The sequence below is a fragment of the Pituophis catenifer genome, unplaced genomic scaffold, assembly GCF_029215685.1.
Source record: "Pituophis catenifer annectens isolate HBS135680 unplaced genomic scaffold, rPitCat1.0.hap2 SCAF_1, whole genome shotgun sequence".
Taxonomy (NCBI): Eukaryota; Metazoa; Chordata; class Lepidosauria; order Squamata; family Colubridae; genus Pituophis; species Pituophis catenifer.
Window position 1 is genome coordinate 175,687,123 of NW_027256881.1, and position 13,363 is coordinate 175,700,485.

Below are 13,363 nucleotides of genomic sequence, written 5' to 3' on the forward strand. Positions count from 1 at the left end.
AAGTTTACCCAACAGGTTTTCCTGGCTAAGACAGAACTCATAGTCTCTTGGTTTCTAACCTGGAGCCTTAAATACAAACTGGCTCTCAATTAATAAGCATCTCTCCTTGATTAATAAGCACGATTAATGAATATGATGATAGATTGACTTAAAGTCATTATAAGATATCATTTTAAACCAATTTTTCATATATTTTGGTTGAATTAACAGGGTGATAGATAAAAGAATAAGATATGTTAAAGGCCAAATTACATGTAACTGGAAAAACAAGTAGCAGAACCTTGCACTGAAGCCGATGAAAGGGGAAAAAGTAGTATATGTAGATGTACTAATATCTATATATTAGTAGTATATAGAGAAAGAGACAGCATTCCATGAGAAATGGTCAACAGCACATGAGCTGACAACTGGAAATTATTTTCCAACCATAACAAGAAAACACATTTGAAAGTTAAATTTCAAAGCACATGGAAGTGAGTCAAGGCTGACACTGTCACTTCTGCACTCCAAAGATAGTTGGGGTCTCGTTCTGATGATATGGCAACTAGGCAGTGCAGGTAAATTCTAAGTAGATTTCCCCAATCTCAATCCTGTCTGGAAGAGTAGCTACATTTTGCATTGTTTGCTCCCTTGCAAATAATATACTGTAAAAGTATTCAATTTTTTAAAATGCTTCATTTAACTAAATCAGTTTCTGTTATAAATTTCTTTTTAGAGTCAACTAAGAATGAATAAAACAAGGTTACACTAAATAGACCAAAGATACAACTGGCAGAGATCTGAAAAAAATAGAATGCACAGACAATAGTTCTATATTATTAGATAAAAAAAGGGCAAGGGAAGGCAGGCAAAAGTGAACAGCCAAAGACATGATAAATCAAGATCAAAACAATTCATTAGGAATCCAGATGAAAAGCAATTAAATGGGCTAACCCAAATAACAGCATAGAAGTCTGGTGAAGAACAGCAGGGGAGAGAATGTTTTTGAGCAATGTGCTGAGGGAAGGAAGTTGCTTCACAGCAGCTAAATTAGGCAATCAGATAAACCTGGATGAAGTGTGGTAAGGGGGGAAGCTGCTAAATGCTATGAAAAACATATTCCTTCCCCTTTTCTCCTTTTTTTTGGGGGGGGGGGAAAGGATTGTTGAGCTGAAAAAGGGCTTGGCAGCAACATTTTCAGCCAACATTTCCCCCATAGTCAATGTAGAAGGACAGCTAGCTTGATCTGTGGTAGGAAATAATCGGAAAGAATCTGGGTAGCATTTTTTCTCACTAAAAATTTTATTAAAAGGCATACACTTTACTTTCACTTCACAAATACTTTTTCTTTGGACTTTCCATTATTCAGCTTAAAAATGTATTTTCAACTCTTTCGGTTAGTAAGACTCTTCTAAACCATTTCAACTGCAGATGGTTTTTCATTTTGTTTTTAAAAATAACAGTAAGCTTTGTTTTTAAATAGGTTCATTGGCTGGATGGAAGAAGAGAGGAGATTATTCCAATTTTCTCTTTTATCTCTACCTTTACAGCTTTTATCCATTCCCAACCAGGGGTGGGTTCTAATTTTTTTTACTACCGGTTCTGTGGGTGTGGCTTATTTTGTGGGTGTGGCTTGGAGGTCATGTGACTAGGTGGGCGTGACTAGCTGGTCAGAGTTATTTCTGGAAGGTCCTCGCACTTATGACCAATCCTCGCACTTACGACCCGACTCATTTGTTTGCTTTTAACACTGATCAGCTGTAGGACAGCCCTTTGAAGCCCCGCGGCAAGAGTTTAAACAGTTTTTTTCCCTCTAGTCATCAGCTGGGACTCAGGAGGCAGCAATAGATTGGGAGTGGGACCAAATAAAAGGTAAGAATAACGTGGGTGGGTGGGGGAGTGGGAGGGCGGGGGGCAAAACTGGTTTGGTGACGTCATATCGTCACCGCTACCGGCTCTGCCGGACCAAACCGGGAAGAGCCCACCACTGTTCCCAACCCTTTTCTCACACACAGGTACATATTACATATATGTATGTATAATTATTTCCCCTTGTTTATAAAGAAGAAAGGGAAAATGAAAAATTTCAATATTAGTTTTAAGTTGTGAAGAGTTGTTGTAGCAGACAATTTTTAAAAAACTGGAGTGGGCTCCTTCTGGAAGATGTGGAAATACTGTCCTGGTTCAAGCTTAAATCATGATGTGATTTTTGTATTTGAATAATTTAACTGTACAACCATGTTTTTAAAATCTACTGTAACATTACATGTGAAGATTATTATTATATTTTTGAGCCTTGAATGCTGATTTTTAAAGCACATTTATCTATAGGACAACTTGTTAATTTTCATTATGACACTGGGTTCAAGTGACACTGAATCACAAAGTTGTCAACAACATATGTGAAGTACTTCTCTATAGTTAGTTACAATTCACAGTGTCAGAACACAGAACATAGAATAGCAGGGTCAGAAGGGACCTTGAAGGTCTAGTCCAACCCTATGCCATTTCACAAAAATGGTTATCTAATCTCTTCTTGAAAAACTCCACTGATGGAGCACCCACAATTTTTGGAGGCAAGCCATTCCACTGACTGTTCTCAATGTCAAGAAATTTCTCCTTAATTCTAGATTAATGAACTTCCACCCATTGCTTCTTGTGCTACCCTCAAGAGCTTTGGAGAAAAGTGTTAGATCAGGCGCAGGAAATGAAGACGTGACCAGCTCGATACATTAAGTAACTTTATTAGTTACAAGTAACAAACAAGACAAGACTGAAACCGCGCTGCGGGAGCTCTCCTTATATTCGCTCCGGCAGTCGCACCGCCCCTGACAGGGATTCAAACTTTCCCGCCCGGTGGCTGGCGGCCAATCCGGGTGGATGTCCTTATAAGGACATAACACTCCTCCCCCCTTAGTCCGGGAACTGTCAATCTTCATCAATAAACGTCACGTAATCAAGCAGGTACGTAGGACGCCTCGGCACCCTAGTTGACCTGCGCGGTCTCACTTCTTCCTCGTCCCCGACCTGGACGGACGGGGCTTCTGTCTCCTGGTTCCCTCCCGGGAACCGGGTTCGGTTCGGCTGGCGAGTGTGCGGGGTCACCCTCAGCGCCTCCGGCCGGGCTGCAGACCTTGGATGGCTGGTTCTGATGGTCTTCCTCCTGGCCTGTGGATCTGTCGTCTCATCGCGGCTGCTCGGTTCCGACCCGGGAAGAGCGTCTGAGTCTCGGTAAGTCCCAGGCTGTCACTTGCTCCTCCCCGGTCTCCCGGGTACCGTGGTTCGGCTGCGGTTCGGCTGGGTGTTGTCTGGTGGGTGGCCCGGATCGGTGCCCTCGGGTCTGGTCTGCCAGCTGTGGGTGGTGTTGTCTCGTGTCGCGTTGTCCGACCTTGCAGGGGTGGCGCAGGTCCCCTTGGTTGGGCTGGCGTTGGCCTACCCCGTCGGGTCGGCGGCGGTCGACCTGGCCGGGCTGTTGTTGAGCGGCTACCTCTGCGGGTCGGCGGAGGTCTCCCCTGCTGGGGTGGTGCAGGTCTCCCTGGCCAGGTTGTTGTTGGCTTCCCCTTCGCCCTAGTCCCTGGTCTACCGCCGGTTGGTGACTGGGGTCGTCTGGGTCGGGTTGTTGTTGCCGGGCTGTCTTCTGTGGTGGGTGGGGGTCCCCCTCGCCGGGGAGTCGTATGCCACCCTCACCCATGGGTAGTGGGGTGCCCGTCTTGGCTAGGTTCCGGTCTACTCGCCTGGAACGGAGGTCTCCCTGGCCGGGCTGGCGTTGGCTGCCTTCACTGGTGAGGTGCGAGGCTTCCCCTCTGGGCAGGTCCCGGTCTACTCGGGGGCTGGGTTGGTAGTCCCTTGCCCTGTCGTGCCGGGTGCCCACCTCGCTGGGTTGGTGTTGCCATCCCCCATGCGGCTGGCCCCGGTCTACCTCGCTGGACTGTCGACGTGACAGTGCCTGGTAGTGTGCTTGGCCGGCCTTGCTGGGATGGCGGTGGTCTGCCTCGTCAGGGTGTTGTAGGCCTACCTCGTCGGGGTGTTGTAGGCCTACCTCGTCGGGGTGTTGTAGGCCTACCTCGTCGGGGTGTTGTAGGCCTACCTCGTCAGGCTGGTTTTCGTGCGCTCCCCCCCACCTTTTCCGGAGCTGGTCGATGTGACGTCTACAGACCTGTCCATCTTCCAACTTCACGGTGTAGGACTTTGGGCCGGTTGTGCTGTCTATCTTCCCCTTCAGCCACTTAGGAGAGCCATTGAAATTCAGCGCGAAAACCAAATCTCCCTTGCTGAAGGCGCGAAGCGGGCGGCTGGCGGTTGCGGTCACTTCTGGGCTGTATTGGGGGTGCAGCCGGTCCAAGGGTGACCTCAACCTTCTGCCCATTAGCAGTTCGGCTGGGCTCTTGTGGGTGGTGGCATGCGGCGTGATGTGCTGGGTGAGGAGGAAGTTGTCTATCCATTCCTGCCAGTCTCCCGGGCCCATCTTGGTGAGTGCCTCCTTGGTGAGCCTCACCATGCGTTCCGCTTGTCCGTTTCCGGCCGGCCTGTACAGGGCGGACAGGGCATGGCGGATGCCCAGTCCTGCCAGGAATGATTCCATGGCCAGGGATGTGAGTTGGGGGCCGTTGTCAGAGACCAGCACGTCCGGTAGTCCATGTGTGGCGAAAAGGTGGCGCAGGGCCCGGATCGTCGCTTCTGTTGTGGTAGATGCCATGGGTACCACCTCGAGCCACTTGGAGAAGGCATCTACCACGATGAGGAGGTGTCGCCCTTGCATCGGACCCGCGAAGTCGATGTGTATCCTCGACCAGGGGTTGCTGGGGGTCTCCCACTTCGCTGCTTCGGCTTGTGGCGGCGCTGGGCGAACTTCTTGGCACGGGTCACATCTGGAGACCCATTGTTCAATGTCTCTGTCCAGGGAGGGCCATCAGACGTAACTCCGTGCCAGGGCCTTCATGTGGACGATGCCCGGATGCCCTTTGTGCAAGGTCTCTAGCGTCCGCCGTTGCAGAGTGCTTGGAATCAGCACCCTGTCTCCCCATAGCAAACAGCCCTTTATGGTGGACAGCTCCTTCTGCTTCCTGGCGAACGGGCTGAACCTCTCCTCCGTCTTCTCCGATGGCCACCCCCTGAGGATCCAGGACTTCACTTGACGGAGTGTGGGATCCTTTTGGGTGTGGACGGCCACATCTGCGGATGAGACTGGACAGCTGGCGTCGTCATCTATGTGGAATAGGTGGAGCGTGGGGGCTGGGTCTTCAACCGGATCCTTCAATGGGCATCTGCTGAGTGCGTCGGCGTTTCCTATGGCTGTGCCTGGCTGGTGCACGAGCCTATAGGAGTAGCCAGCTAGGAAGATGGCCCATCTCATCATCCGCGGGGACATGAAGGTCGGGGTGGGTTGGTCGCCTGCGAGGAGCCCCAGGAGTGGCTTGTGGTCGGTGACTATGGTGAAGCGTCTTCCGTAGAGGTATTCATGGAAACACTTCACTCCTGCCACGATGGCCAGGGCTTCTTTGTCCAGCTGGCTGTAATTTCGTTCTGCGCCGGACATGGTTTTTGAAAAGTATGCGATCGGGACTTCTGTGCCGTTGGGCAGTTCGTGGCTGAGAATTGCCCCCACCCCGTAAGGCGACGCATCACAAGTCAGCTTGATGGGGAGCGTCTCGCTGTACTGGATGAGGACGCTTTTGGACGTCAATAGTCCTTTTATGGCCCGGAATGCCACTTCCTCTTCCTGGCCCCACTTCCAGGAAGCCGATTTCCCCAGCAGGCGGTGGAGTGGCTCAGCAACGGTGGCTTTCTGTTTGAGAAAGATGGCATAGAAGTTGAGCAACCCAAGGAATGCCTGAAGCTCCGTTTTGTTTTTTGGGCTTGGAGCTTCATGGATTGCTTTCACTTTTGATTTGGTGGGGTGGATGCCAGTGCTATCTATGAGATAGCCCAGGAACTCGACTTCCTGTACTCCTATAATGCACTTATCACGCCTGACCCTCAAGCCCTTAGCCTTGAATCGCTGCAGGACAAGCCTGAGCCTTTCAAGGAGTTGTGCTTGTGAGTCTCCGGAGATAAGCACATCGTCAAAGTAAGGCACCACCCCTGGAACGCCTTGGAGAAGGCGTTCCATCATGGATTGGAAAATGCCAGGGGCAGCGCTGACTCCAAATTGGAGGCGGTTACATTTGAATGCCCCCCTGTGCGTGACAATTGTTTGTGCCTCCGCCGTTTTTTCGTCCACTGACAGTTGCTGGTAAGCCTGGGCCAGGTCCAGTTTCGCAAAAATTGAGCCAGATCCCAGGGAATGCAGCAGATGTTGCACTACTGGGACTGGGTATGCGCTCTGTGCCAACGCCTTGTTGATGGTGCAACGGTAGTCGGCGCAGATGCGCACAGACCCATCATGCTTCAGTGGGGTCACAATGGGGATCTCCCATGAGGCATGATCGATCGGTTCCAGGACGCCCTGGGCGATCAGCTTATCCAGCTGTTCATCTACTTTTGGCCGCAGGGCAAACGGAACTCGGCGGGGCTTAAGCCTAATTGGGGTGATTCCCTTGTCCATATTAAAGGAGATTGGCCTTCCCACAAATTTCCCCAGCTTACCATCGAAGACTTCTTTGAACTCTTTGATGAGGTTGTCGAGTTCATCCCTGTGAATTTGGTGGATGCCTTCGATGGAAAGCCCCAGCGGCTTAAACCACTCCACTCCTAACAGGTTCGGTCGGCTGTTCTCCACGATTGTGATGGGCAGCTCTCCTTTGAAGTCCTTGTATTGGATGCGGATGGTGGTTCTGCCCAGGACTCCGATGGGGTTTCCGTTGAAGTCCACCAGCCTCGACTTCGGGGTTTTCAGCTGGGTCTTCTTACAGGATGGCTTCAGCTGCTGCAGATGTTGCCAGTCCATGATGGAGTAGGCGGACCCGGAGTCTACTTCCATCTTGCACGGTGACCCCTCTGCCAGCAGCGTCACGTGGAACTTGGTGGTCCCCTCGTCACTCATGTGGGCGATGGTGGTCTGGTGTACTGCTTTGCTGTGGGAATATTCCTCCTCTCTGCGCCGGGGCTGGTTCGAGGACCGTTTGGATGTCCTCTGGGTTTCTCTGCGATTCTCGCGGAATCTTGGCCTGGGTGGTTCTGGGGCTGGATCTGCTGCTCTGCAGGCCTCGGCGATGTGTCCCCTCTTCAGACATCGGCGGCAGGTCGCGTCCCTCCATCTGCAGGTTGCTCTGGGGTGGTCGCCTTTGCAGCTGCCGCATCGTTCTCCCCGGTCGCCATGCTGCGGGTTTTCCCGCCTGGGGGGGCGGGAAACCTTGTGGACGGCCATTTCCTCATCAGACTCTGATGGTGTGGTTGAGTCATCTGATGAGTTCAGGCCCGACTTGTGGATCTTGTGGATCCCTCTTGCCTTTACCATCGCGGCGGCTGCTTTCTCGGATGTTTCGGCCGCTGTTGCCTCGTCGAGGACTTCCTTGAGTGGGATCCTCTTTCAGCTCAGGAATTTCTTCTGCAGGCCCACATCTCGCATTCCAAAAACAACGCGGTCTCGGATGGCGTTGTCCACGTTGTCGAACTCACAGTTGGCAGCGATTTGGCGGAGCGCTGCCACAAATTCTTTAATGGATTCACCTTCCCGTTGGTTTCTCTGCTGGAAGGTGAACCTGTTGGCGATTGGGGTGCCTGTGGGTGCGTAGTGCTCCTGTAGGACTTCCTGCAGGTCATTCCAGGACATCTCCTCGATGTCCCTGGGTGCCACGAGGTCAATTGCCATCTCCAGGACATCCGATCCGCAGTGAGCCAGGAAGAGGGCTCTTTTCCGCTCATCGTCGAGGTTCTGGTAGCCATTCCCTCGCAGAAATTGCCGGAATCGGACCATGTACGACCTCCACTTCTCTCGGGACGGGTCGAATGGGTTCAGCGAGGCAATCGGGGCTTGCGGGGTTGCCATTCTGAAGGTCGCTGTAGTTTAGTGACTTCAGCTCGGTGGGCGATCGTGCCACGAGTCTTGCTCAGGTTCTCTTCTCTAGTCCTTCGTCGCCAGTGTTAGATCAGGCGCAGGAAATGAAGACGTGACCAGCTCGATACATTAAGTAACTTTATTAGTTACAAGTAACAAACAAGACAAGACTGAAACCGCGCTGCCGGAGCTCTCCTTATATTCGCTCCGGCAGTCGCACCGCCCCTGACAGGGATTCAAACTTTCCCGCCCGGTGGCTGGCGGCCAATCCGGGCGGATGTCCTTATAAGGACATAACAAAAAGACCTCTGTCATAGCCCCTCAATTATAAGACAGCTATCATATCACCCTTTAATCCTCCTCTTAATCAGACTAGACATTCCTAGTTCCCTTATATATTTGTTGTACAGTTTAGTCTTTAAAAAACCTCTAATCATCTTTGAGCTCTTCTCAGCGTTTATTTTGTATTGTAGTGACCAGAACTGGATGCAGTACTCCAAGTGTGGTCTTACCAATGAGGTATAAAGTGGTACTATTACTTCACATGATTTTGATATTATCCTTCTGTTGATGTAGCCTAGAACTGCATTGGCTTTTTTTAGCAGCTGCAGCACATTGCTGGTTCATATTGAAATGGTGGCCCACTGGTATGCCTAGATTCCGCTCATAGTCACTGCTGTTGAGCCAGGTACCATCTATTTTGTACCTTTGCATTTGTTTTTTCTTGCCTAAGTGTAAGACCATACATTTCCCACCACTTAATTGCATTTTGTTGGATAGGGCCCAGTGTTCAAGTTTGTCAAGATACTTCTGTACTTTGAGTCTATCTTCTAAAGTGTTGGCTATTTCCTCCAACTTGGTATGGTCTGCACATTTGTTGACTTCCTCTTCTATCCACTCATCTAAATCATTTATGAAGATGTTGAAGAATAATTGGACCTGAAGACAGAGACTTGAGGTACTGTGATGACTCCCCTGGATGCTTCCCCAGATAGCTCTCTAGAGGTCAGCTCAAGGGAGGATGAACCAGTTCCTGGCACGTTATGAGCAGAGTTAATTGATGGCTCCGAGCAGCCATCAGTGAGGGATTTGGCTGAGGCTCCAGGTGGAAAAAGCATGCAGCTGTAGTCAGTCAGCAAGGAGGAGAAGGAACTGCCTTCTGCGCCTGATCCAAGAACACATAGGGCAAGAAAAGGCAGGAGCAGAGAAGATGAACCAGACTATTTGTGAGGAGAAAGCCTCACCCTTCTTGATGGACTGCACTAGAAGCTGGCTATTTAGCACAGCAGACAGATGTACTGTACACAATGCTGGGAACAACATGTTGTACACCAACTCTTATTATATATATATTATTTACACAGCAAGGAAGGTTGTTCTCTAAGTTTGTTGAAGTCAGGTCTCATAAGCCTAAAATACTGATTTGACTTTGTTTGATTATTTGTACCTGGAATGTTGAATTCCAGTATGATATGGTTATTCCCCCCCAAAGTTTCTGCAACTTCAACCCCTTCTAAAATTGTATGCCTGTTGATAGGAATTAAGTTCAGTATAGTTGATTCTGGTTTTTTCACAACAAAAAAAACTGAATAAACTTTGGTTAAATTAATAACAAATAAACATGTTGCAGAGAAATAGTCTTTGTAGATGACTAGAAAGTAAAATGTTATGGTGCTCTGTTCCTCTAGCTCTCATTAGGAAATTGGAAAGAAAGTCAACCCATTGGTGAGTCATTACTTGATAGTGTTGTAGCAATTTGAGCAGGCAACTCTCCAAACTTCTCATATAGAAAAGATGAAAGAAAAGTGAAGAAATCACCAGAAGTTTCTGCTATAAGCTTAATGGGATGTTTTACCCCTCCTTGGAGAAAATGTAGAGAGAAAATCAATGTTCCCAGCACCACTGCTCCTTCCTGCCACAACTTCTCCTAGCAAACATAATTTTGTAGATGAGGCTTAATCAAACATGACTATGGAAAGTTAATCATAAGTATTTCTAGAGGAGAAAGCAACATCAGGCTGGTTTAAACTCCCACCTCTGTTTATGGAAGCCATCTGCATTATCTTTTTTTTTCTGGCTAAAAGGAATAATATTTAAGTCCAGATGTAGTTTGTGGTTCATAGAGAAATTTAGAGAGCAGGGAGACAGATTTACAGAACTGAACTAGGGATAATTGAGATCATATAGAATTCCACAGTAAAAAAAAGAATTGTCCAAACTTTTGGGTCGGAAGCATTCTAATGTGGATACCATTTTATTATCCTGGTAGTATGACAAACAGATTATGTGCTCTTACCCAGCAAGACCAGTATTGAATACAACTTCTCCAGCTGTAGAGGATGGATGCCCAAAAGAGTAGCCGCTCATCCTAGTACCATCTTCCAGCACCAAACTGGCAGTCTGTGCCTAGAGGAAATAGTCCATGATAATCAGCATTTCTTTATTCACATATGTATAGTTACTTCTAAGTAATACCATTCTACTTTTTATACAGTAATTGTGTCTTCTGTAAGTGAGATGAAAATGGAAGACTTTTTGTTGCTGTGTTATATTTTACAGTTAGGTGAGGAAAAAAATCATATTTTAACAATAGCATATACTAGTAAAATTCAATATAGCACATAAAATTAGTTAAGTATACCTTAACAGAATTCAGTTTGGACTCCATATTTTCAGCTTTAAAACAAAACAAAAAAATCTTCCTCAGGTGAAATGGAAGATTTGGTCAAATAAACAAAAGAAATGCAGTACAATACAGGCAACACTAAAAACAATAAAGCCTAAACAATATAACAAATGCTGCAAGGTTGTTTGTAATAGAATAATAAATATTGTCCCAAAGGACAATATTTAGGTGGTAATTGGACTTTCTTGTTTTTTCTCTGAAGATGTTTCACTTCTCATCCAAGAAGCTTCTTCAGCTCTGACAAGATAGTGGGGAATGGAAGGATTTGTATTTCTTGCAGACAGCTGGTCATTTAGAGGGTCATTGAAGCACTTGGATGTTTATCTGTCCTCAGGGTCACCTGTGTAGTGCTCCTGGTTCCTATAGTCTGCAGGAGGGTTTTTGATCTGGAAATCCATTTCTACCCCCACCCCATTCAAAGGGTGTTCATCCCGAATTGTGTAGCTAAATATGCAAAGATTCTCAGTCATCTAGGTCATGGTTGTCCCAAAGGTGCTTTTTCCTAGATGACTGAGGATCTATACAGACTTTCAGCTATACAATTTGGGATGAACACCTTTTGAATGGTCAGAGAGTAGTAATGGGTTTCCAGAGAAAAAAGAAGAAAAAAACCTTGCAGACTACAGGAACCAGGAGCACTATTCAAGTGACCCTGATCCTGTCAGAGCTGAAGAAGCTTCTTGGATGAGAAGTAAAACGTCTTCAAAAAAAAAAACCAAGAAAGTCCAGTTGCCTCCTGAAAAAGTACCTTTGGGACAACCATGACCTGGATGACTGAGAATCTCTACAGACTTTTAATAATAAATATTGTTGCTAAAAATACAGGCCGTATTGATACTTTGCAGAAAGACAATGGCTGGTGCAGGAAAGAATTGTGGGACATTTCTTGAGCCTCATCCTGGCCAATGTATATGATGCTTAATCTGAAAATTAAAAATGTATGTTGCAAATGTAAGATTACTGACATAGGGATCCTGTCTAACCTGGGGATAGGATGATAGATATAACCACAAGAGAACCAGGAAACCAAACAGGCCTATCAAATGATGAACAGAAACGAGACACAGCAAGACAAAGTATTGCATGCCAGTACATAAAAAAACAAACAAACTAGCAGGCAAAGAAATAACAAGACCTGGCAATGGTTAAGAATGGGAAAGTTGAAGTAAGAGACAGAAGGGCTAATTCCAGCTGCACAAGACCAAGCCTTAAGAACAAATGCATACATAGCCAGATTTGAGTCTTAAGATAGCAAATGTCATCTCTGTAAAGAAGTTAAAGAAAAAGTGTACCACATAATTAGCTGCTTCAAGAAGATTGTATATATTGTTTGTTGGGAGTGGTATCTTGGGAGTGGTACCTTGCTTGGACATACATATATGAGAGCCAGTATGGTGTAGATGAGGGGTGTCAAACTCACAGTCCGTATCATGATTTTTTTCCCCTTCACTAAAATGGGGGAGGGCATGGCCAGCACGTGACACATCCGGCCCGCGGGCTGCGAGTTTGACACCCCTGGTGTAGAGGTTGAAGTGCTGGACTAGGAGTGGAAAGGCCGAGGTTTCAGTCCTCCTTTAGGCACAGAAGCCAGACGTTTGCTTTGGGCCAATGACATTTACCAAGCCACATTGGACCAGTATGGCAGATTATGGTAGATAAATTACAATAAAGAGGCTGCATCATATAGTGAATTCATTTGGGCTGTATATGCTTTTTTGGTTCATTATAGCAATAGAATAAAACATGTCCACAGCTTCTTTCCTTCATATGGCCTCATATTTGTACTCATGAATCATATTCTTATTTATCAATCACATGAGGTTTTTTTAATGTGATTTGGAAAGATATAATTCAAAATCTCCAGCCGGCCAAAGATGAGACTGCCACATATTTACAACAAATCCTTCAGGTGTTTACAGTGCGTAATTTTTGTTGAAATGTTTCATTATGCATATATGACGTATATGTCAGCTTCTAGAGAAGCTTATGTTCCCACTTCATTCCTTGGCTTGACTTCATTTAATCTGTCCAAAAGCCAGGCAGGGAGATATATTTCACAGGGAAGAATGGCTGTAGGTTAGAAATCAAGAAACTGTGAGTTCTAGTTCCACTTTAGGCAGCTGGGTGACCTTGAGGCAGTCACTTTCTCTCATCCCAACTCACCTCATGTGGTGATTGTTGTAGGGAAAATAGGAGGAAGGAGGAGTATTATTATGTTTATTGCCTTGAGTTGTCTATAAAAATAAAGGGGAATTAAAACATTAATGAAAAAGTAATAAATTCTCCATTTGCATGTTCTTAATCAAGGATCTGGTGAATGTGTTGCCTTCTTTCTCCTTAAGTAATTAAAACATGAAACATCTATAAGCAAAGTTTGCATTACTACCTAGCGCATTCCTGCATTTTTCTAACACAAAGAACCACACATTTTCTTGCTCTATGTGCTCTAAGGTAAAGTGCAAAATTCTGGCCAAGAGTTGCAAAGATCCTTTGAGAAGCAGGCCAGGAACTACATTGCAAAAATAGATAGAATCAAGGCCAAAAAAAAATTAATCACATGATTTTGCATTACATTTATATTTAATTAAGCATTAAAATACAGTTAATTCAATCTCTCTCCAGTTATATATTTAATGATTTTCCCTGTCTGTCACATTCAATACTGCGATCAAGTAGCAAAGTTTGGAATTTTCCAGGTTCTGTAGCCATCATTTTCACCAGTTAAATGCAGCCTCAGATTATCCATCTTTGATCTAGTGGAT

The 13,363-nt window shown here is 46.5% G+C and overlaps 1 protein-coding gene across 1 annotated transcript in view; it reads right to left on the reverse strand.

The window, feature by feature from the left end:
- CPS1 (carbamoyl-phosphate synthase 1) overlaps positions 1–10,315 on the reverse strand; it is a 177,335-nt gene extending 167,020 nt beyond the window's left edge. The window contains exon 1 of the mRNA XM_070956779.1: positions 10,212–10,315. Coding sequence (XP_070812880.1) covers positions 10,212–10,282 — 71 coding nt within the window. The 5' untranslated portion in view covers positions 10,283–10,315. The remainder of the gene's footprint in view (positions 1–10,211) is intronic.
- Positions 10,316–13,363: the final 3,048 nt, after the last annotated feature.